The following is a 24,218-nucleotide window of genomic DNA, read 5'->3' as shown; positions in this document are numbered from 1 at the left end:
TTACTTGGCTCACTCTGATGGTCAGCTGAGCCCATATGTGTCCTCATTTGGAATCCGACAAATTAAACACCCTAAATTTGTATGGCAAGCTCCAACCCACTCTTGACATCTAAATCCATATGTTCATCTACCTGCCACAGAAGAGCCTCTTATCTCTCCACAGATCAGACCACATGAGCTCAGCCTGTCCAAAACATAGTTTGTTTTAGGGCCAAACTTGTTCATGTTGAGAGCTTACTCCTGGGTCTGTGCTCAGGGAGGCCTCCTGGCAGTGTTTGGGGGACCCGAAGCAGTGCAAGGATTGAACAAAGATTAGCCTTGTGAAAGGCATGCACTTTGACCTCTGCATAATTTCTCTAACCCTAGAGCAGAGTTTGGTTGTTTAATTAAAAACAAAAACAAGCCAACCTAGTTCAGAGCCAGGGCTAGTACAATAGGGAAGGTGTTTGCTTTGCATGCAGTCAACCCAAGTTTGCTCCCTAGCACCACAGATGTCTCCCATTCACCTCCAGGAGTGATCCCCAAGTGAAGAGCAAGAGGAAACCCCTAAACACAGCAGGATAAAGTACAAAAACTAAAAGAGGAAAAAACTACATTTCTTAAGATTAACTCCCGGGGCCGGGCGGTGGCGCTAAAGGTAAGGTGCCTGCCTTGCCTGCGCTAGCCTTGGATGGACCACGGTTCGATCCCCCGGTGTCCCATATGGTCCCCCAAGCCAGGAGCAACTTCTGAGCACATAGCCAGAAGTAACCCCTGAGCGTTACCGGGTGTGACCCAAAAACCAAAAAAAAAAAAAAAAAAAAAGATTAACTCCCATTTGTCCAAAATAGAAAATCCGGACCTCATTCTTGATTCTTCTTAGCCTTCACACCCCAGAGCAAGTCTTGAACAAATCCCATTAATTTGAACCACACAGACTTACCAAACCTATCTCCTTTCCTTTATTTCCTTTTTTTTTTTTTTTTTTTTGGTTTTTTGGTTTTTGGGCCACACCCGGTAACGCTCAGGGGTTACTCCTGGCTATGTGCTCAGAAGTTGCTCCTGGCTTGGGGGACCATATGGGACACCGGGGGATCGAACCGCGGTCCGTCCAAGGCTAGCACAGGCAAGGCAGGCACCTTACCTTTAGCGCCACCGCCCGGCCCCACCTTTCCTCTATTTCAATAGCTGTTTTATTGCTGTACCCCGATTTCTCTCATATGTCCAACACTTTCCCTTTGGTTTTGTTTCATGTCTATCTTATCTTGAAAGGCCCATCAGAATCTACCATTCTATGTTTTTTTGGAGAGTAGCTGCCAGTGCTAAGGGGTCTGTGCTCAGGAGTAGCTCCTAGTGGTGACCCTACCAAGAATTGAACTTGAGCCTTAAGCAAGTAAAGCCTATACTCTGTCTGATGAGCTGTTTCTCTGCTCCTATAACTCCACTTTTTAAAATCTTCCAGTGGGGTCAGAGAGAATACAGGAATGAATGCATGTGCCTTGCACATAGCCCACCTAGGTTTTAATCCCCAGCACCACATCTGGTATACTGAACCCCACCAGAAGTGATCCCTGAATGGATAAAAAGAAGCCAGATCTAAGCACTGCTGGATATGGCCCGGAAAATAAAATAAAACAAATTCTTCTAGTAACATCCTTTCTGCATGTTCAGGAAGTTCCGCCTCCAAGATCTGGCCCTTGGCACTTCTTTGGGCTCATTTTTCCCTTGCTCAGAGCCAGCCATAAACACAGAGAAGACCCAGGTGAATATTCACATCCTAACTTCAATGGAGTTAAAGGTCTGGCCAAGAAATAGAACACATCGAAGTGAAAAATCACTTTCCATCATTTTTGGAAGGTGAGGGACAAGTGGTTGTGTCTCACCTGGCTGTGCTCAGGGCTTTCACCTGGCTCTGTGCTCAGCATCACTCCTGGCAGGGATCAGAGGACCTAAGTCAGCTGCTTGCAAGACAAGTACCTTCATTAATGTACTGTTTCTCCAATTTCTCACTTTGCTCCTTTTAGCAACTGTGATTCTTTTGGTCCCATTATACTGAACCACGTGGGAACCAGAGCAATAATATAGTGAGTAGGGTGTTTGTCCTACACGTGGCCGACCTAGGTTCAATCCCCAGCACCCCATATGGGTCCTTTAGCCTGCCAGGAGTGATCCCTGATTTCAAAATCAATAGTAAGCCCTGAGAACTACTGAGTGTAGCTCCCCATAAAAAAATAAAGAAAACTGAAACAAAAACAGAGAACCACTTTACTTCCCCGAGCATACCCTAGCATTCTGAATTGCTTTGCATTTCAAACACCTCAGCCTGACCCTTCCCATAATTCCCTTCATACTTCAATGGAAAGCTCTGGGGCTCTCTTCTGGTAACCATTCATTTAATTTCAGTCTAGAAGTTTCTTTTGGCTTTAGTTTTTGCTTGTTTTGTGCCTCTGTCTCTGGTATATATTAAGCAATTCAACGATCACTTTCCTTGGTAATGTTCATCAGTTCCTTTCTGCGATACTATCCTCTAACTATACTGATACCATAATTTTCCTGTCTATAATAGTTCCTTTCTCACTCTCCTAAGTTTGAATTCTTGGACTGTCTCAGGTTTTTCAGTTTTGGGGCCACACCTGAGCTGGCCATAGAAAACTGCCTGCTTTTTATCCATGTTCTCATTGCCATTGACCTTTACCTGTTTGTAGCCTGCTCGTGAGAGAGTGTAACTTATTCCATTGATCTTATTTGTTTAAAACCAATCTTCACATAGAATGAGCTAGCTCATTTGGGGGATATCACAAAAACATTCCAGAAGAATAACAAATGCCCAAAGGCAAAGTGAGAATTAGAGTCAGAGAGACTGCACAGCAGGTAGGACGCTTGCCTTGCATACCTCTGAACTGGGGTAATCCCTGGCACCCCATATAGTGCCTAAGCACTGTCAGGAAAGACCCCAGAGTGAAGAGCCAGGTATAGCTCAAAACAACAAGAACAACAACAAAGGGGCTGAAGCGGTGGAGCAGAGGCAGGGTGTTGGCCTTGCACGTGGCTGACCTAGGAAGGACCAAGGTTAGATCCCCTGGCATCCCATATGGTCCCTCTAGCCAGGAGCTATTTCTGAGTGCATAGCCAGGAGTAACTCCTTGAACATCACCAGGTGTGGCCCCCAAAACAAACAAAAAAGAACAATAACAAAGGAAACTGAGTACTGGGCTTTAGGAAGACTGAGACCACTGGTGGAGGGAAATGGACACTGGTGGTGGGACTGGTGGTGGAACAGTGTGCCTGAAACTCAACATGAATAACTTAATATATCATGATAATTCACAATAAGTCATGAATATCTTGATAAATTAGTGTCCTAATTTAAAAAATTAAGTTACAATTGACTAGAAATAAAAAAAATGATCAGACTTAAACACCAAATTCAAACTCAACAACACCAAAATTGATTTTCATTCTACAACTAGCTATACACAGAGGGGACCACTTATAATAGTAGCCCGGGTGACAAAGGAGGGGGACATGGGACGCATGCTGGGAACAGGGGTGGAGGGAGGATACCACTGGTAGTGGGAATCTGCCTGATTCAATGTCACTATGTACCTAAAATATTACTGTGAAAGATTTGTAATTCACTTTGGTCACAATAAAAATTATTAAAATATAAAAAATTAAGTTACAGGACAGAATAATAGCACAGTGGGTAGGACATTTGCTTTGCATGCTGACCAGGGTTCTCTCCCCAGCATCCCATATGCTCTCCCAAGCACCGCCAGGAATGACCCCTGAGTTCTGAGTCAGGAGTAACCACTGAGCACCACTAGATGTGACCCAAAATCCAAAAAATAAAATAGGTTAAATAAATAAAATAAAACCAGGTTCCCTCATAAAGGCTTAGAGGATAAGGACAAAATCTTTCTCATTTTATTTTTATTTTTTGATTTGGAGCCACACTTGACATTTCGGACTCTGTATTCAGAGGTCACTTGTGGCAGGGTTCAAAAGATTTTATAGGATGCTGATGATCAAACCTAGGTCAGTCATGTGCCTTCCTTCAGTAGTATCTATCCAGCCCAAAGTCATTCCTTATTAGACTGGCAGAGACTGGGGGCCGGTGAGGTGGCGCTAGAGGTAAGGTGTCTGCCTTGCAAGCGCTAGCCAAGGAAGGACCGCGGTTCGATCCCCTGGTGTTCCATATGGTCCCCCCAAGCCAGGGGCAACTTCTGAGCACTTTAGCCAGGAGTAACCCCTGAGCATCAAACGGGTGTTGCCCAAAAAAACAAAAACAAAAGAAAAAAAGACTGGCAGAGACTGGTGATGTCCAGATATACTAGAAAGTCACCTTCTTGTTTTGTTTTGGTTTTTGGGCCACACCCGGTGACATTCAGGGTTACTCCTGGCTATGCGCTCAGAAGTCGATCCTGGCTTGGGGGACCATATGGGATGCCGGGGGATCGAACTGCAGTCCGTCCAAGGCTAGCACAGGCAAAGAAGGCACCTTACCTCTAGCGCCACCGCCCGGCCCCGAATGTCACCTTCTTTTATTGAGGAGAGGATTGAACCACACCTAGTTGTACTCAGGGTTACTTCCAGTTTGTGCTCAGGGGTCATGCATGTCATGCTCAGAAGACCGTATGTGGGCTTGGCTGCATGCAGAGTGCAAATATTTTTTTTTTTGCATCTTGGGCCACACATGGCTCAGGGATTATTCTTGGCTTTTCACTCAGGAATTTCTCCCGTGAGGCTTACAGGACTATCTTTGGTGGTGGGGAATCGAACCTAGATTGGCTATGTGCAAGACAAACTTCCTACTGCTGTACTGTCACTCTAGCACTGAAAAGTGCTTTAATCCCTATATTCTTTCACTGGGCCATGTCGATGTTTTTTATTCATTTCATTTTGTATTTTAAGGAATTTGGTGGATACATTCTGCAGTGTTCAAGGCCCTCTCCTGGTTCTGTTTTCAAAATTTATGCCTAGTGTGGTTTGGGGTATAGTATTTGGTGCCTCCAATAGTCCACAGCCTGGTTTTGAAGATCTGAGTGCCATACTCAGCAGGCAATACTCAGAAGCTACTCTCAGCTCCATGCTTGGGGGTTGCTCCCTGGTAGTCCTCAGGGGATCATTTAGTGAAAGGGATCAAATCAAACTCAGATACATCAAAGCAAGTGCCTTAGTCCAGTGTGTTCCCTCTGGTCCAAGAAAGAACCCTTCTTTAGACAGATAGATAGTACAGCGGACAGTGTGCTTGCCTTGCATGTAGCCAATCCAGGTTTGATCCCCCATATACCATATGTTGCCCCCAAGTTTGCCAGGAGTTATCCCTGAGTACAGAGCCATGAGTAACCCCAGAGTACCTTTTAAATGTGACAAAAAAAGAAAGCTACCCTTCCTTTGGCAAATTATATGGGATAGAGCAACTGCTGGAGTTAAAGATTCAGGTTGAAGTTAGGCTTTGGGGGATATCTGCAGCCTGACTACCCCATTCTCAAAAGGGGTCAGCTCCTCTGGCCTCCCACCAGCTTCCTTACCTGTCCTCTTTGTTGATCTGGTCCCCAAAGCCCACCGTGCTAACAATGGTGAGCTTTAGCCCCACGTTGCTCTCTTGAAGATCATAGGTATTGGCACAAAGCTGGACGCCAGGCTGTGTGTGCGTTGCTGGTTCACCCTCAAACTTGGTGTTGAACAGGGTATCCATCAGCGTGGATTTGCCCAAGCCTGTCTCTCCTGAAAAAGAAAGAAAGATGTGAGGAGCAGTCATACTGTGAGCATGCAACCTTGCCATGCCATGCTCTGGTGTGATTTTTTAATATCTTTATTTAAGCACTATGATTACAGACATGTTTGTGAGAAAGATCACTGACTAAGTCACAAAGCATAAGAGTTTTGAGACAGTGCAGCAGGTGAAGCTTTTATCTTGCATGATTAACCTGGATTCAATCCCTCAAGCACTGTCTGAAGTAATTCCTGAGTGCAGAGTAAGGAGTAAGTTCTGAGCATTGCTGGGCATGGTCCCCCAAACAAACAAAAACCAAGAGTAAAACCTCTCTTGACTTCTTATGGACTGGAATGATCACAAGTTCACAATAAAAGCCACATATTAGCAAGAGTCATTTAAGAGGAGAGACAAAGAACCAGCGCCATTTCCTTTTCATTCTCCCATTTTCTGAGCTATTGGGAAATGGAGGCTATACTGCTTTTTGAGCCAGAGACAGTGAGGGAGAGGTAGAGTTAGGCCCAGAAAATGACTGGAGGCCAATGCCATCGACTCTCACCAATCACCGGGTGGTGGGATTAAGCATGTTTTTCTTTTGGCTTTTCTGTCTTTTCCAAGTTCACCACAAGGAATATGTCAAGCTTTCTTAACATGTATTCACGGGCTATTTCAGATTTCATGAAAAGGGGAAATGGACTTTCGTCAAATAAATAATCTCTCCTCTCCTCTCCTCTCTGTTCCCACCTTCCTTCCCTGTGGAGGTCCAGCCATCTCCAGATGACCCAATGGAACATCCTCCAAGGTTTGGTCTGACTGAATACTTGAGACTAATTCTGCTGAGGAAAAGAAACATAGCAGGTTCCAAAGGATCTCACAAAGGCCACTCCTTGGTTTGTTTTACAAAGAGACTGTGCAGAAATCAACTTCACACCAGAGAAATGAGTGGGGAAGGGTTGTGGGCAACTGGGTTTTGATGATCATTCCTGAGGGACTCAGGGTTCATCCAGGCACTGGTGTGATATGTAAGGGTTAAGTTTTAGTTTTTGCTCTGTTGGCCCTGCAGTATTTAAGTTAAAAAAGTGCCATATCTTGCTGTCTTGATTCTGGTTTTGTTTTTGCTTTTGCATCACAACCAGGTGGTCTTCCCAGCACTCATCTTTATTGTCTCTGAATATTATTACCATACTGTCTTTTATTTTCCTTATATCCCGCAAGTGAGTGAGTATATGTCTATACTTCTCCCTCTGACTCACTTCACTCAGCAGAATAGTCTCCATTGGACAGCTAATTTTTGATAAAGAAGCAGGAATATGAAATGGAGTAAAGATAGCCCCTTCAACAGATGGTGCTGGGAAACTGACTATGTGTAAGAAATTGAAGTTCGAGGGGCTGGAGAGATAGCACAACCAACCCAGGATTGGCATTGGTTCGAATCCTGGCAGCCCATATGGTCCCCCGTGCCTGCCAGGAGCGATTTCTGAGCACAGAGCCAGGAGTAACCCCTGACTACCGCCAGGTGTGGCCCAAAAACCAAAAAATAAAAAAATAATAATAAAAATTAAAGTTCGATCCCTATCTCACACCTTATACAAAGCCAATTCAAAGTGGATCAAACACCTTGAGATCTGACCAAAAAAGTACATCGAGGAAAATATAGGCAGAACACTCCAAGACTTGGACCTCAAAGGTGCCTTCAATGATCTAACACCACTGTCAAAGACAATAAAATTAACAAATGGGACTACAGGGCCCGGAGAGACAAGCAGCCAATCTAGGACCAAAGGTGGTTGGTTCGAATCCCGGTGTCCCATATGGTCCCCCGTGCCTGCCAGGAGCTATTTCTGATCAGACAGCCAGGAGTAACCCCTGAGCACCGCCGGGTGTGGCCCAAAAACAAAACAAAACAAAAAAACAAACAAACAAATGGGACTACATCAAATTAAAAGGTTTCTGCATGGCAAAAGAAACATGGACTAAAAAACAAAAAGGGCCTAACTGAATGGGGAAATATTTGCATTTAATAATCAGATAAAGGTTTAAGATCAAGAATACATAAAGCTAAACAAAACTATCCAAAAATCCTATCAGAAATGGGGAGAGGAAATAAACAAACACTTCTCAGAAGAAAAAAACCACATCTCCAATAAGCACAGCATCACTTATCACTTTAGGGCAGTGCTTCTCAAATAGTGGGGCGCGCCCCCCCAGGGAGGGCGTGAGGCTCCGTAAAGGGGGGCGCTTTTGACCTCCACAAAAACTGTCATAACAAGCTAAGCCCCATGTTTATGCCTCTGTATGTCTCTAGAGCTGAGAGTTGCTGTGTCCTGCTTCTAACCCTGCTTCGAAAAGCTATACATTGCAAAACATGCTCATTGTGGCCATTAATCCAGACATCACCTCTGATGAAAATATCAGCGCAAAATATTTTATATTATTTTTGTTTTGCAGGTTAAAGTTTTTTTGTTAATAAAGATGCTATTTACAGTCACGTGGGGGGGCAAGAAAAAGGTTTTCTTCTTCCTAGGGGGCATGACAGAAAATAATTGAGAAGCACTGCTTTAGGGAAAGCAAAATCAAAATAACAATGAGATATCTCACACCAGTGAGAATGGCAAATATCAAAAAAGAGTAGGAACAATCCGTGCTGGCAGGGGTGTGATGAAAATGGGATCTCTCATCCATTGCTGGAGGGAATGCTGTCTGGTTCAACCCCTATGGGAAACAGTAGGGAGGGTTCTCAGTAAACTTAGAACTGAGATGTCATCTGACCCAGCAATTTCACTTTGGGGTATCTACCCCCAGGACTTTCAAAGCTTTCATTCAAATGTACACATATACACACCATTATTCATTGTTGACTTATTATAATAGCTAAGATATGCAATTATTTTAGGTGCCCAACCATAAGTGAATGATTATGAAGATATATGGTATGTATACACAATGGTTGAAATTGGAAGACATCACATTGTGTGAAATAAACCAGAAGTAAGACAAACACAGGATGATCTCACTGATTTGTGTCATATAATAACTGGATGAGGAAATGAATTTTGGAGTACAGGGGGAAGCCTAGATCATCTGTGACCCCAGAGCTTAGGGAGAAGAACAGAGAAGGAAAGAAGGGTGGGAAGAAAGAGGAGGAGAAAGGGAAGTACTGAGGGAACAAGGCTGAAGCCATTGGTTATCTTGGTGATGTGGGAGAGAGGTACAGCTACACACCCCAAAAACAGACTCAAGAACACTGAAAACGAGACCAAAGCTGCCACCACTGAACTTGTGTCTGTTAAGGGGGCAGGTGGGGGGCGGGGAGCATGGCGGCCTATGGGAGCAGTGGTGATGGGAGTTGACACCAGTGTTGGAATTGGTGTTCAAATCTTATATACCTAAAACTCAACTATCAATAATGTTGTAAATCACTGTTTTTTAAAAAAATTATTTTACATTTTTTTGGGGGATACACCCAGTGACGCTCAGGGATTACCCCTGGCTATGCACTCAGAAATCACTCCTGGTTTGGGGGACCATATGTGACGCCGGGGGATCAAACCGAGGTCTGTCCTGGGTCAGCTGGTGCAAGGCAAGCGCCCTACTGTTGTGCTACCGCCCTGGCCTCTTTAAAAAATTTTTTTTGTTCGCTTTTTTTGGGAGTCACACCCAGTGACGCTCAGGGGTTACTCCTGGTTATGTGCTCAGGAATTGCTCCTGGCTTGGGGGACCATATGGGACACTGGGGTATTGAACCTCGGTCTGTCCTAGGCTAGCGTAAGCAAGGCAGACGCCTTTATGGCTTGCACCACCACTCCAGCCCCTAATTTTTTTTTAAAGTGCTCTGGGAGCACAGTAAGTAGGATGTGATCCTTGGCATCCCATATGGTCACCTCTCCTGCCAGGAATAATTTCTGAGTGCAAAGTCAGGAGTAACCCCTAAGCATCACTGGTGTGCCCCCAAAACAAACAAAAAAGTACTCTTTATACCTGCTTAGAAATACAGTTGTGGTTTGTCTTGACATTAAATAACTAAATATTCTTACTGTTTTAAAAATATAAACAGGTTTTATTTGGAGGTTCTGAAGAAGGAAAGGGAGATGAAAGAGTAGCATGCTCAAGAAAAAGCATGTGCTTCTCCAAAGCACTTTTTTCTTACATGCCCATGACCTGGGTTCAATCCCCAACACCCCCATAAGATCCTTCTAGCACCGCCAGGAGTTATCTCTGAATGCAGAGCCAGGAATAACAGATGAGCACAGCCAGGTGTGACCCAAAAAATAAAAAATGTTTTCAGTGTGATTGATTAAGCAAATTTCATTACAACACTGGCAAAAGCCCAGAAGTCTGTATAGAATTAGACTATGAGAGGAAAATGGGTGGCAAAATAAGAGAACAGGGACTGAGGGATAGAACTGTGGTAGGGTGTTTGCCTTGCATGCAGCCGACCCAGGAAAATGAGTGGTTTGATTCCCAGCATCCCATATGGCCCCGTGAGCTTGCCAGGGGTGATTTCTGAGCCAAGAGCCAGGAGTAACCCCTGCACATTGCCAGGTGTGACCTAAAAAATGGGGGGACAAGAGGCCACAAGCTAATGGGACATCCTCCCCACTGCTTCCCATCTCCATGGAGTCACATTGAATCCAGATCACAGTCAGCCACTGCCCATCACCTACTGCTCTTTGGATACTGGTTTCCCCACTCTCCAAAAGGATCTGTTTGGAGCCAAAGATAGTAAAGTGAATAGGGTGCTTGTCTTGCATGCAGCTGACCCAAGTTCAATCCCCAACAGTACAGAGGACCACCAAGCACCATCAGGAGTGATCCCTGAGCACAGAGCCAGGAATAAGCCCTAAACACTGCTGGGTACATCTTCCCTAAAAACAGAACATTGTTTTGGGGTCTGAGAACACTCACATCCCCCACATAGAAATATAGCCCGGGCCCGGAGAGATGTTTGGTGTTTGCCTTGCAAGCAGCCGATCCAGGACCAAAGGTGGTTGGTTCGAATCCCGGTGTTCCATATGGTCCCCCGTGCCTGCAGGAGCTATTTCTGAGCAGACAGCCAGGAGTAACCGTGAGCAATGCCGGGTGTGGCCCAAAAACCAAAAGCCAAAAAAAAAAAAAAAAAAAAAAAGAAATATAGTCCCAAACTTACCAAAGTTCTTTCAGGGAGAGGGGGAAACCAGTATCCAGATTCCCCCCTATTCTATCTACATCATTTCTTTCCACTTCCCTTCCTCCAATTCTGATGCTGTGGCATGGACCTGTTGTCACAGTGGGGAGAGGGTTTGCACTCGGCAAGTTCTGGCCTGTCCCAACAGCAATGAACAGCAAGAGTTAATAGTTCACTCCTCTCCACCCACAGGCGAGTCTCCTTTGTATCTGCCACCCTCCTTTGATCCCAAGTAATGAGCTATGAGTTGTGGGAATGAATTTTTTAATTGAATCACTGAGGCACAAAGATGGAGTTTCACTTGTACAATGATAGAGCACCCATCTCTTCACCAGGTATCATGCCTATAACTTTACCTCCTTCCAGCACCCAGTTCTTGTCCAGAGTGCTATTTCTAATCACCATTGTCACAGTGGTGTCCCTTTTCTGTCTTTTTTTTTTTTTTGGGTCACACCAGGCAGTGCTCAGGGGTTACTCCTGGCTGTTTGCTCAGAAATAGCTCCTGGCAGGCACGGGGGACCATATGGGACACCGGGATTCGAACCAACCACCTTTGGTCCTGGATCGGCTGCTTGCAAGGCAAACGCCGCTGTGCTATCTCTCCGGGCCCCCCTTTTCTGTCTTAACTACACTCCCTATCTTTGTGGCAAGATTTTACCATGGACCAGTCCTCCTAGCCTTTGTTTCTATTATCTCTGGGTATTATTCTCATACTATGGTGTGTTAATTTAATGTCTGTATTTCTCCCTGACTGGAAGTGATTTTCTTTCTTTGAGCACACATGGCAGTGCTCAGGGTTTACTCCAGACTCTATCTATGCTCATGGATCACTCCTGGCAGGTCTCAGGAGACCAAAAGGGATGCTGGGGGTGAGAACTCAGGTCAGCTATATGAAAAGGCAAGCACTATATCTCTGGTCCCTATTTTGAAATGATGTCTCTATGGTGGAAAGCTTGTCTAGGATCACCCTTGAGAGAAAGAGGGGTGAGTTAAGAGAAAGGTCAGTGGGAGAGAGAAGAGAGCAGAGGAGGAGCATCGAGATACAGGGAGGAGAGATGGGAGGGTCAGAGCAAAAAGCAGGAAGTGGCCAAATAAATCATACTGTGGTGAGGTGCTCAGAAATGTTAGGGTTTCCCCACCTGGCACTGTAAAGTTCTAAGGAACAATAAATACACAGACACTGGCACTGAAATAATGGTCCCATTGGCTGAGAACCACTGGGAATGGCACTCTTGGGATTGGCAAACTCCAAAATAAATGCCAATAAGAAAATACAGGGAAGATGAGCTGGGTAGGGCCTTTTTCTTACATGTAGCCAATCTGAGTTCAACCCCCTGGTATCTCATATGGCTCCCTGAGCACCACCAGGAGTGATTCCCGAATACAGAGCCAGGATTAACTCTTGAGCATAGCTGGGTGTGTCCCCTGAAAATAGAGGAAAGAGGTAGAGAGGGGAGGAGAAGAGGGAGAAAAAAGAGGGGGGTGGAGATATCAAAGTAGAGTTCAGAGAGGAAAGGAGGAGTTTATAATTCACATTCACAGTAATACAATTAAAAAGAAAAGGAGATTTAGGGAGGAGAGACAGAAAGAAGGAAATCAATGGGATGAGGGCAGAGCGATAGGTACTTAGGGCTCTAATCTTGCATGCAGTCAATCTAGCTTCAATCCCCAGCATCTCATGTGGTACCCTGAGATCCGTCAGGAGCAATTCCTGATTGTAGAGCCAAGAGAAACCCCTGGGTATGGCTCAAAACAAAACAAAGAAAAAGAAATCAAGACAGGAAAGTAGAAGAGGAGAAAGGAAGCAATGGGGTCAGGGTTTCAGTCATACTCGTGGTGTGGGACAATAGGACAGCTATAAATCCAAAGTACAGACACAGCAATACTGGGAACAGGAGATCTAAGCTAAAACCACCAAACCTGGCAAAGTTCCTGTCAAGGAGGCAGGCAGAGGGTGGGGACAGGGGCATAGCAGATATGGGGATGCTGGTGATGGGAGTTGGCACTGGTGGTGGGATTAGTGTTGAAATATTAGATGCCTAAAACTCAAATATCAGTAGCTTTTAAAAACATGGCTCTTTAGATAAATAAAAGTAAAAAAGAGGGTAAAAAGAGGTGGAAAGAGAATAGTGATATGAAGAGAGGCGAGGGAGAAAAGAAGGGAAAGAACAAGGAGAACATTCAACTGAATTTGGCTACCCACATCTCACAGTACAACACACACACACACACACACACACACACACAATTCATAGCCAGGTCTGACTCATACGGTTCACTGCTGGGGTGCTGGCAAATGGTTCCTCCCTACACCCATCATGCTATTCATCAGGGTCTGTCTGATCTACCTAATAGTAGCAAACATTCTCGCAGATTGGAGACCCCCCATTTTCTCTCCCCCAAAGAAACAGGATCAGGGACTGTTTGTGTTCAAAGTGGGGGGAGGGCGAAATTAGGTGAGTTGGAGTCTATGGGAAGGAACCAATTTAGCCAAGCTAGAGAGTTTGTTTGTCTCTGTGTCTGTCTCTCTGTCTTTCTCTCTCACACACACAAATGCACAAACACAAGGGCATGAAGGGGGTGCTTCCACAAATGCATCTGTGCAGTGGAGGTTTCCACAGCTGTTTGCACAGCTAGAGCCAGAGAGACCTCTCCAGGCAGGAAGGGCAGGGCAGAGTGGCCATGGAAGAAAGGACTCACAGGCCAGCCTGTCAGTGCAAAGAGCTGGGGACAAGAACAGGGTGGGTGTGTCTAAGGAATGGGGCAATTAAGATAGAGCATGGGACAGAAAAGTTATGGCTCCAGGCCAGGTTTGCCATCAGTATGAGGGCAGGGCACCCCATTCTCATGACTGGTGAAGGTCCAGCTTAAGCCTAAGATGCTGTCCCTTCCCACACCGCCTTGGCACTGTCTTGCGTGTGATCACTAGGTCTCATGGAGCAGCAAATTCCACTGGAAGGTGGAGAGACTTGGCAGGAGATTCCAACAGGAAACCTGAGGAGTCCCCAGGGGTCAATCATCTTCCCGCCCTCAGAGGTTCTTAAGCCTTCTTAAGTCATTTCCTCTCTTAGCTTCACGCAGTCAGTGTTCTGCACCTAATTTGAAAAAATTTCCTTTATTACATAGAAGGAGGGACAGAGAGCTAGGACAGCAGGTAGGGCACTTGCCTTGCACATAGCTGACCTTGGTTCCATTTCAAGCATCTCATATAGTTCCCCCAAGTCCTGCTAGGAGTGATTCCAGAGCACAGAGGCAGGAAATAAGCTCTAGGTGTGGTTCAAAACAAAACTAAAACAAAATGATGGAGGGAGAGTACAGGGGTGAAGGCACTTGCTTCTCACACAGCCAACCCCAGTTCAATTCATGGCATCACAGATGGTCCCCAGGAGTAAACACCAGGAGTGATCCCCGAACACAGAGCCAGAAGTAAGCCCTTACCACCACAAAGTGTATTCCCCAAATCAACACCCCTCCAATTAGCAATGGCTATGATGCTCTTGCCATCTGCCATACCCTGTCACCAATATGCAGCAGTTTTTCTCACATACCCTACAATATGCATGAGCCATAGATATAACTTGTCCTTGATTTACAGGTGGATTTTCCAAGCCACTTCCTAGACAGGTGACTTGCCGTAGGTCCTGAGCCTCTGAGCCTCTACCTTCTACATCTAATATGACCCTAGTGCAGGTCCACCAAGTAGTATTGTAACTCGGTCACTATTTGCACACACATGTAGTCTGATCCTGAAGCTCAGGCTTCAAACCAAGATCTGCTGTGCACCCCCATAGGCATGCTGGGTTGGTTCATTCAGGTATTCAATAGACAGTGACGAGGCATCTAAGAAGAACCAGGCATGAGCTAGAGTGATAGTACAGCAGGTAGGGTGTTTGTCTTGCGTGTGATCAACCCAGGTTTGATCCCCAGAATCCCATATGGTAGCCCATGTGCAAGAGTGATTCCTGAGCACAGAGCCAGGAGTAAGCCTTGAGCATAGCCAGAGGTGGACCAAAATTAATAAATAAAAAGGCACAGTTCTGTCATACACTAGGTAGCTTCAAGCCCTGCTCTCCAGCAACTCATGTTCACATGTTCTGAAATAAACTGAGCAAGGGTTCAGAGTTCAGCAGGGATGTGTTCAAAACAAAAGAACTCTCTAGAAGCTCAGGTGGCTAAGAAAGCACTGGAGACAGTCAAAATGATGCTTGACTTTGTGACTTTGTCCTCTTCTGCTAGGACATGTGTACTATGGCAGATTTAAACCAGTGCACTTGGCTCCCTGCCACCCCTCAGCAGCTTTCATCACATCCACTATGGAGAGAGTGATGACAATATGGTGGGAATTAATAAACAATGACTGAATTCCCAAGAGAGGGTTGTCAGGCCTTCACCACGACACCACCAAAGATCAATGTTGCTCTGACACATGTATAACAGCAGTTCCCCAAGACAGAGCCCCAAGGAGCCTGATCTATGGATTCAGCCACTCTACCCATACTCCACCATGAGCCTTATTACCCCTTCTCCTGGGCCAGGACAGAGCTCAGTGGACTGGAGCACAGGGCTTTGCACGAGGCCTGGGTTCCATCCCTGGCACCATTTGGCCTCCCTTCAACACTATGCTTGGGAATGAGAGCAATGTCCCCACCCTAGTAATGAGTCAGGAGTAGACCCCAGCACTGGATTATGGGCCTCAAACAAAACCAACACCCCCCAAATTCTGCTTATCTTGTAGGCATAAACCTCCTCCTCCCAGTTCAGCAGAGCCCAACTGAGCCTGGAATCCTGAGCAGCTTCAAAGTCAATATTATCATGGTGACCCTTTGTGCTGTTTCCAGGCACATTCAGAGAACATTCCTTTGGTGTTCTCCCCGAATCAGATAAAGCAAAGAGCCCCAAAACATTGGTGCTGCTGTCTCCAACTCTCCAAGACCTGGGCTTAGTTAGGCACTATTCTAGAGGCTGAGTGATTTGGGGGGGGTTTGGGATTTTGAGCTGCACACAAGACTTAACTCCTGGCTCTGCACTTGAGGATAAATTTCTGACAGTTTGCGGGATCAGAGGTGATATTGGGGATTAAACCTGGGTGAGTGACATGCAAGCATGCACCCTTCCCTTCAGGTGGTACTATCTCTTAGCACATAGTTTTATTTTCTGGGACATACCAGACAGTACTCAAGGCTTTAAGGACTCTGTGCTCAGATCGTGGCAGGGACTGAATCCAGGTTGGCTACATGCAAGGTGGGTGTTTTACCCCCTATACTATCTCTCTAGTAACTGATAGTGTTTTATGGCGAGGTGCACACGCAAAGCAAAGGTCCTACCCTTGCTCTACTACCAGCTCCGACAATGTTTTTATTCTTTTTAATTTTGCAGTCTTGCTTATTCAAAGATCAACAGCAATGGAGACCCCAGTGTACAAACAAGAAAAATCTTATTTTTTGAGCTGTTCATTTCTTGGAATCCTCCTCCTCGGATAGTCTGTAGGCCTTCCTCCTTTCTTCACCTGAAGTGAATTTTTTCCCGAGTGCCTGTTTGCTTCCTCAGACTGCTTTCAGCTTGTGGATATGTTTCCTGAGAATTCTCCTGTTTTTAAATAATTGTTTCCCTTCAGTTTCAGGTACACTTGGCAGGTTCATCTTCTTAGATTCCTGCTATGGTCTGAGTAGCCAGCATAGAATCCTCCTCATTCAGGTTACCTTCTCTGGCAATCCAGCAATGGCAGTCCCTTTGAGCTTAATTATGCCCATATTATGCCAGCCTTATGGGGTGGCAAATTGTTCTTCCAGCATCAAGCCTGGGAATGGAAAGTCACAGGCTTCTGAATTATCAGCTCATTCATCAGATTCCGGATCTGCTGACGTGGGTTTGCATGGGTTATTTCATTAGTTTTGTTGGGGTCCAGCCCTTAGCTTGCTGTCACGCAGAAGGACACTGGAGGCGAGGCTCTTCTGAAGCCTGTCATCCACGGATGGCTTGGCTACAGCCACCGCAGTGAAAGAGAAAAGTGAGGGGATTTTTAATGGGGAAAGGGGGACCTCCCTAATTAACCTCCCTAATTATTGTCAATCACAGACATTTTGTTGGTGAGATTTTGTGATGAAATGATCACAGCCATGTGCCTTGCTGTCCACAGATAATCACAGTAGATGCCACTTATGGATGCTTTTTCATCAGATTGGGCTCTGGCTTCATAAACATGTTCTTTCAATCCCTGCAGACTAGCAAGCACACGTGTATACACACATATGAATGTCAGGGATTCTCTTTGCCAGGGTTCTATCTATTGAACAGTAGCTTAGCACAGGATAAACACTATTTAAGATTAAAAAAAATACTTTTGAGACCAGAATGATAGCACAGTGTAGGACGTTTGTCTTAAATGCTCCTGCTGACCCAGAACAGACCCGGGTTCGATTCCTGGCATTCCATATGGTCCCCCAAGGGAGACAGGAGCAATTTCTGAGTGCAGAGCCAGGAGTGACTATTAGTGCCGCCAGGTGTGGCCCAAAAAAACAAAAAAAAATGTTTTTCCATTAAAATGTTCTGTCAGGGGCTGGAGCAATAGAACAGCAGGTAGGCATTTCCATTGCATGTGGCTACCCCAGGTTCAACCCCAACCCCATATGGTCCTGAGTCTGCCCGGAGTAATTTCTTTTTTTTTTCTTTTTTGTGGAGGGGGGTTGGGTCACACCTGACAAATTTTAGGGGTTACTCCTGGTTCTACGCTCAGGGTTCATTCCTATGCTATCACTCTGGCCACAGATTTGCTTTTGATTATATGTATATATTTACTTTGATTCAGAATACTTATATCTTTTTTTTTTTGGTTTTTGATGCTCAGGGGTTACTCCTGGCTATGCACTCAGAAATTGCCCCTGGCTTGGGGGACCATATGGGTGGGACGACAGGGGATCCTAGGTTAGTGCACACAAGGCAAACACAAGGCTGCCTGTGCCACTTCACTGGCCCCAGATACAGAATACTTATATCTTGATTTTCTTTATGATCTAAAGTCTTTTCTATAAGTTATATTTTCTAGAAATATATTATCTCATATGCTATATCAAACATTTCCTATTTATAGTCTGAGGTATAATTTATATAACTTTAACTCATAGAAATAATTCCCCTTTTATATGTATATCTAAACATATATAAAGAGAACTGTTTTATAAAAATTACTTAGTAACAGTGAGAGGTACCGACAATAAGCACCAAAGTGTGGTCACCCCAAGGTCTTGCGACAGAAAAGGTCACCTTCAGCAGCCTGAAACTGATCCCATCACAAAGGTGGTGACAGGCTCTAGCACCAAGGCTGGGTTCAGATTGCAGCCTTTGAGCCTCTCAAAGTCGAAGCACACTTGACCTTGGTCCAAATTGGGACCTGGGGGAGCAGAGACAGGGTGGTTAGTGCAGCCAGAGAGCAAGATGTAGTCGGCTGCAGATTGTTTCAGCTTAGGGCTGAGGAAAATCATTTCAGCCTCATTGGGGGTTCAGCCTAGTACCTGTGATGGATGCAGAATAAGGCAGGACACTATCACGGCAGCCGTCCTGCAACTTGACAAGTGTGGCAAGAAGAGAAGTGACTCCTTGCGGGGATATGAGAGGATTTCCTTTCCACTACTTTCTAGACAGTTAAGTAATTCCAGCTCAGTTTTTTTTTTTTTAAAAAAGCCGTTTGTCATTCTTTTTTAAAGAGATTACAACATGCATACAATAAATGAATTTTATCAAAATACAGCACATTTTCTACTACATTCATAAAATCAATTCCTATGTAAATATTACTGCAAATCAACTAAAATGAGTTAAAATTTACAAAGAGTTGGGGCCGGAGAGATAGCATGGAGGTAAAGCGTTTGCCTTTCATGCAGAAGAATGGTGGTTCGAATCCCGGCATCCCAGATGGTCCCCTGTGCCTGCCAGGGGTGATTTCTGAGCCAGAGCCAGGAGTAACCCCTGAGAGCTGCCAGGTGTGACCCAAAAACCAAAAAAAAAAAACTTACAAAGAGTTGTTAAAGGGTTTCAATCATTATTAAATCTATACAGTACAACCAATTGGTAACATCTTAAAAGAAGTGCAGGCCCGGAGAGATAGCACAGCGGTGTTTGCCTTGCAAGCAGCCGATCCAGGACCTAAGGTGGTTGGTTCGAATCCCGGTGTCCCATATGGTCCCACGTGCTATTTTTGAGCAGACAGCCAGGAGTAACCCCTGAGCACCACCGGGTGTGACCAAAAAAAAAATAGAAATGCAATATTCCCCCCAATAACAGAGATTTCTGTTACTCCTGATTCTGTACTCAGGAATTACTCCTACCGGTGCACAGGGCTCCAGATGGGATGCAAGGAGCTGAACCTGGGTTGGCTGTGTGCGGGACAAACACCCTACCCACTGTACTCTCTATCACTCTGGCTCTGCTTCGACACTTCTGTCATGTGAGAGCCCAGGAATTTGTAGAACCTCCTTCTATCAGCAGTGCTAGGACACAAATGCACTAGAAGGAAAGGTGGCTTAGAGGAGTCTGTCATTTCAGTTCTCATCTCCATGAAAGTACATATCACACTGAGCTCTGGGAAGAATGTCAAGGGAAGCCAATATGTTTGTGTTTGTGTAAGTTTTCGGTAATCAAATATTATGTGCAATGAGTTGGCCATCAGCCCAAGATGGCAGATTTGTATGAGTTAAATGGGGGATAAGGCATTCGATCTTCAAGTTGAACATGCTTTTTTTTTTTTTTTTGAGGGAGTCACACCCGGCAGCGCTCAGGGGTTACTCCTGGCTCTACACTCAGAAATTGCTCCTGGCAGGCTCGGGGGACCATATGGGATGCCGGGATTCAAACCACCGTCCTTCTGCATGCAAGGCAAACGCCCTACCTCCATGCTATCTCTCCGGCCCCTGAACATGCTTTCTACTTATTTTTGTCTCCCTCACTTACTAGTAGATCATCGTAATAGTGAGTAGACAATTCACACTGCAAGTATAAACATCTGAGATCTGGATGCTAAAGAACCCTAATGTGGGATTTGGGGGAGCCTGCATATTCATCTCAGAGGCTTCAGATGATGTGGGACCAGACTATTTAGCAAGTGGGTATGCCTAGCTGCCTGCTTGTCATCCTTATTTAGAAGTGGCTTTGCTGTTCTTCTCTATTTGTCCTTGAGTGTGACCTTATTCTCCTGCAGGAAAAAATGATCTAAAAATGAGTGCTGAGAATGGAGAAGGAAAAAAAATCAAGAGTCCAAGCAAATGAGCTGCCCTAGTTAGAAAACAGAAATCAAGTCTACGTTTAAAAATGATTTAAAAAAATAGCCAGTCTGCTGTAATGCTGCACTGAGCCATGAATGAGTTTCCCATATGCTCTAACAAAAATAAGAAAAGGCAATTAGCAAAAGTGTTGGAGTCTTCCAGCCAGCGTAAAAATGGACTTTATTTGAATATATTTGAATATTTATTTATATGTTCATTATGGTTTGAGAGTAGGGCACTGGAAATATGCGGTTATGAGACTAGAGAAAATACAGCAGGTAAGGCATTTGCCTTGGATACAAACAACCTGGGTTCAATCCTCTGTACCTCACACAGTCTCTGACCCCTTCCAGGAGTGAGCCCTGATAACCATGGGGTGTGACACCCCCACAAAAAATGAAAATATGCAGGTATGTCTTTACTGTGCTATTAGGGAAATGATATGCAAAATTGGCTTATTTTCTATATCTGGAATCATGAAAGAGTGTCAAGAAAGGGCCTAGGTTGTGGCTCTGCTGTTCAAAGTATGTTCTGCATGTGTTTTCCTGGGTTCCATCCAAAGCAATACATGCACAAATGCACTAAAAGTGTCAAGAACCAGGGCCAGAGAAAATATAGCATGTAGGACACTTGTATTGCACATAACCGACCCGGGTTACATTCCTCAGCAAGCCATATGTTCCCCCAAGCACACACCCAGAGTAATTCCTGGTTCAGAGCTAGGAGTAAACTTTGGGCACCGCTGTGTGTGGCCCCAAACAAAAAAGTCAAGAACCAGTGTCCTTCTTAGTTCTTTAATTGGTGCTTGACCACTTATAAAGTGTTTTTCTGCACTCAAGAGATGTTGCTGGCAAAAATTGCAGAAGCAAAGCGAGGGACAGTGTGGTTGGCCAGACTTAGATCCTCCTCTGGCCTCTAGCCTCAGGCAAAGCCCTTTTTCTCCAGTGTCTTTGGGTGTTCAATGCTATTCACTCTGGCACACTGCACAGGTTCTGGGGAGAAGCCAAAGGACTAACAGGGGAAAGTGTTTGACAAGTATGAGTGGGTCTTCTGGGGTTAAGTCATTGGTTTACTTCACAAACAGTAATAAAGTCTGGGGCCTGAGGGATAGCACAGCGGTAGGGCTTTTGCTTTGCACACGGCTGACCTAGGACAGACCACGGTTTGATTCCCAGCATCCCATATGGTCCCCCAGCCTGCCAGGAGCAATTTCTGAGTGCAGAGCCAGTAGTAACCCCTGAGTACCACTGGGTTTGGCCCCAAAACAAAAATAAACAAACAAAAACAGCAATAAACTCTCTGTGCTGTGATTAGTACAGGAATGATGAAAATGGACCTCCCCACCACATTAGAGACTAAAGATCCAGGCAGAGATGTACTTAAAGGGAAGGAAAGAGCTTTACACACAGCCATGCAATTGCTGCACAGGGAGGCGGGATCAAGACAAGGGCACCAAGCATTGCAGTGCTGCTGAGGAAATCCAGCCCTAACAACTACCCACAGCTACTGGGCACACGTATTGGTACAGAAACTCTCCCTTCTCACTCCTACCCTGGCTCCCCATTTCCTGCAATCAAAAGAACTTGAAAGTAAGTGCTTAGCAACCAGGTCCCTCCCCAAATTTCCACTGGGTGCCACCCATTTTAGCTGGCTGAAGGAAGGAAGGGAGGGAGAGAGGGAGGGAGGAAAGAAGGGAGGGAGGGAGGAAGGGAGAAAAGAAGGAAGGGAGGGAGGGAGGGAGGGAGGAAGGAAGGAAGGAAGGAAGGAAGGAAGGAAGGAAGGAAGGAAGGAAGGAAGGAAGGAAGGAGGGAGGGAGGGAGGGAGGGAGGGAGGGAGGGAGGGAGGGAGGGAGGGAGGGAGGAAGGAAGGAAGGAAGGAAGGAAGGAAGGAAGGAAGGAAGGAAGGAAGGAAGGAAGGAAGGAAGGAAGGAAGGAAGGAAGGAAGGAAGGAAGGAAGGAAGGAAGGAAGGAAGGAAGGAAGGAAGGAAGGAAGGAAGGAGAGCTGAAGCAATAGTATAGTGGGTCAGGAGCTTACCTTGCACATGGCCGACCTAAGTTTGGTGCCTAGCCTGCCTATTGCCCCCCCCCCCCAGTCCTGGCAGGAATGATCCCTAAACAGACACCCAGTATTAAGTCCTTAAGTGTGGCCTCCAAAACAAAAAATGGGTCAGAGAAATAGCACAGTGTGTGGGGTGGGGGGAGTTTGCCTTGCACATAGCCAACCTAACCTGGGTTCCCAGCATCACAAAGAACCATGAGCAAAGAACCAGGACTAAGCCCTTGCACCACCATCTGTGTGTGGCCCCAGAATCAAAAATAATAATAAACAGAGGTAGGGAGGGAATGGAGTTCACCAGCAGAGTGCTTGGCTTGAAGCTGTGCCACCAGAGGCCCTAGGTTCAATTATTCCCCAGGGCACTGTCAACACAGAAACAAAAAAAATCCAACAGAGCCATCAAAGGAGGGGAGGGGAGTGAGAGAACTGATCTTGCCAATAGCTGTGGAATGACACATTATTTAACCTAATTACCTGCAAAGCCACATCCAGCCATGAAGGCTCCATCTTCTGGAATCGAATTTCCTGCTATGGAAATACTCACCCACACACAGGATGTTGAAGCAGAAGCCCTGGCTCACTGACTTATTCACCAGCTGGTCAGGCAAGCTGTCAAACCCCACGTGTCCAGCCAGGGGGACAGTTCTGCAACCTTCGCCCTAAGGTGGAGGAGTGGGAGAGAGGAGCGAATATTAAAATATGCTCACAGGGGCTCGAGTGATAGCACAGTGGGTAGGGTTGCTTGCCTGGCATGCAGTCAGTCTGGGGTTCCATCCCCAGCAGCCCAGATGGTCTCCCGAGCTCTGCCAGGAATCATCCCTGAGTGCAAAGCCAGGAGTAAGCCCTGAGCACCACTGGGTGTGGCCCCCAAACCCCAAAATCAAATCAAATATGCTGACAAGCCATCAAAGGTTCATTTCTCATTTCTCCAGGCAAAGGCTCTTGGATGCTTTTCCAGTCCATGAGCCCAGGTATTCAGCAGAAATCGGGGATGAATGAGGTTCTTCGGACGTGCAGATGGAACAAATACAGGGGCACTCGGGCCACGCTGGGATGGCAATGCTGGCACCGATGTTTCACAGACTTGTCTGGTCTGTCAAATCAATCTCTTCTAAGCTGAAAACCTCCTGGAGCCTCAGTTCTGTCCGTGATCGATTCTGACGGAGAAGCTGACCTAACTGACAGAGGACCAGGAGCTAACAACAGACTGAGAAGGGTTCACGAGTTCTGCACACTGCTCGGTACAGTCAGGTGTGCTGGGTACATATACAAGAAAATCAGAAAAAAAAGAGGCAAGGACTGGATAGCTCAATGGTTAGAGTGGACGCTGTGCATGGGGCGGGGAGAGGCCCTGGGTGGGATCCCTGGCACCACCTGTTGTCTTGTCTGAAGCACTTTAGTTTCCTCAGTTCCCCTGCCACCCAGCCCCACCTCGCAGTCCTGGAAAGCTAAGGACTTTGTACTTCTTAGGCAAGTCCCAAAACCTCTTAGTTACTGTTAAATCTTTTATAGACCAGTGAAAACCAACGGGGTGGTGTGCCAACGAGCCAGGGGGAAGGGCAAAGTGGCTGTGCATGTCCTTAAGTGTGTTATGGTAGAGATAAGGGCTAGAAGCCCACAATATGAAGCTTACCACAAAGAGTGGAGAGTGCAGTTAGAGAAATAACTACACCAACAACTATCATGACAATGGTAGTGAGTGACACAAATAGAACGCTTGTCTCTAATACAGACGGGTGGGGGAGGAAGGAGATGGGAGGCCTTAGTGGTGGGAAGGTTGCACTGGTGAAAGGGGGTGTTCTTTTTTTTATAACAAACCCAACTACAAACATGTTTAAAATCATGGTGCTTAAATAAAGATATATTTATAAAAGTGTGTTATGGAAGGCAGAGCAATAGTACAGCAGATGGAGCATTTGCCTTGCACAAGGCCAACCAGGGTTCAATCCTGGCATCCCATAATGGTAACCTCGAGCACCACCAGAAATGCTGAGTGCAGAGCCAGGAATAACCCCTAAGCGCCACTAGGTTACCAGGTGTGACCTCC

At 45.7% G+C, this 24,218-nt stretch overlaps 1 protein-coding gene across 1 annotated transcript in view; it reads right to left on the bottom strand.

Moving 5' to 3' along the window:
* SEPTIN6 (septin 6) overlaps window positions 1-22,826 on the bottom strand; it is a 92,128-nt gene extending 69,302 nt beyond the window's left edge. Inside the window, exons 1-2 of the mRNA XM_049767620.1 lie at window positions 22,716-22,826; window positions 5,514-5,709 (exon numbers count right to left, since the gene is read on the bottom strand). Of these exons, the coding sequence (XP_049623577.1) occupies window positions 5,514-5,680 (167 nt within the window). The 5' untranslated portion in view covers window positions 5,681-5,709; window positions 22,716-22,826. The remainder of the gene's footprint in view (window positions 1-5,513; window positions 5,710-22,715) is intronic.
* Window positions 22,827-24,218: the final 1,392 nt, after the last annotated feature.

This window comes from Suncus etruscus, chromosome X, assembly GCF_024139225.1.
Source record: "Suncus etruscus isolate mSunEtr1 chromosome X, mSunEtr1.pri.cur, whole genome shotgun sequence".
In the NCBI taxonomy this organism is placed as follows: Eukaryota; Metazoa; Chordata; class Mammalia; order Eulipotyphla; family Soricidae; genus Suncus; species Suncus etruscus.
Note: the sequence above shows the minus strand (reverse complement) of the source record. Positions and strands in the feature narration are given on the sequence as shown.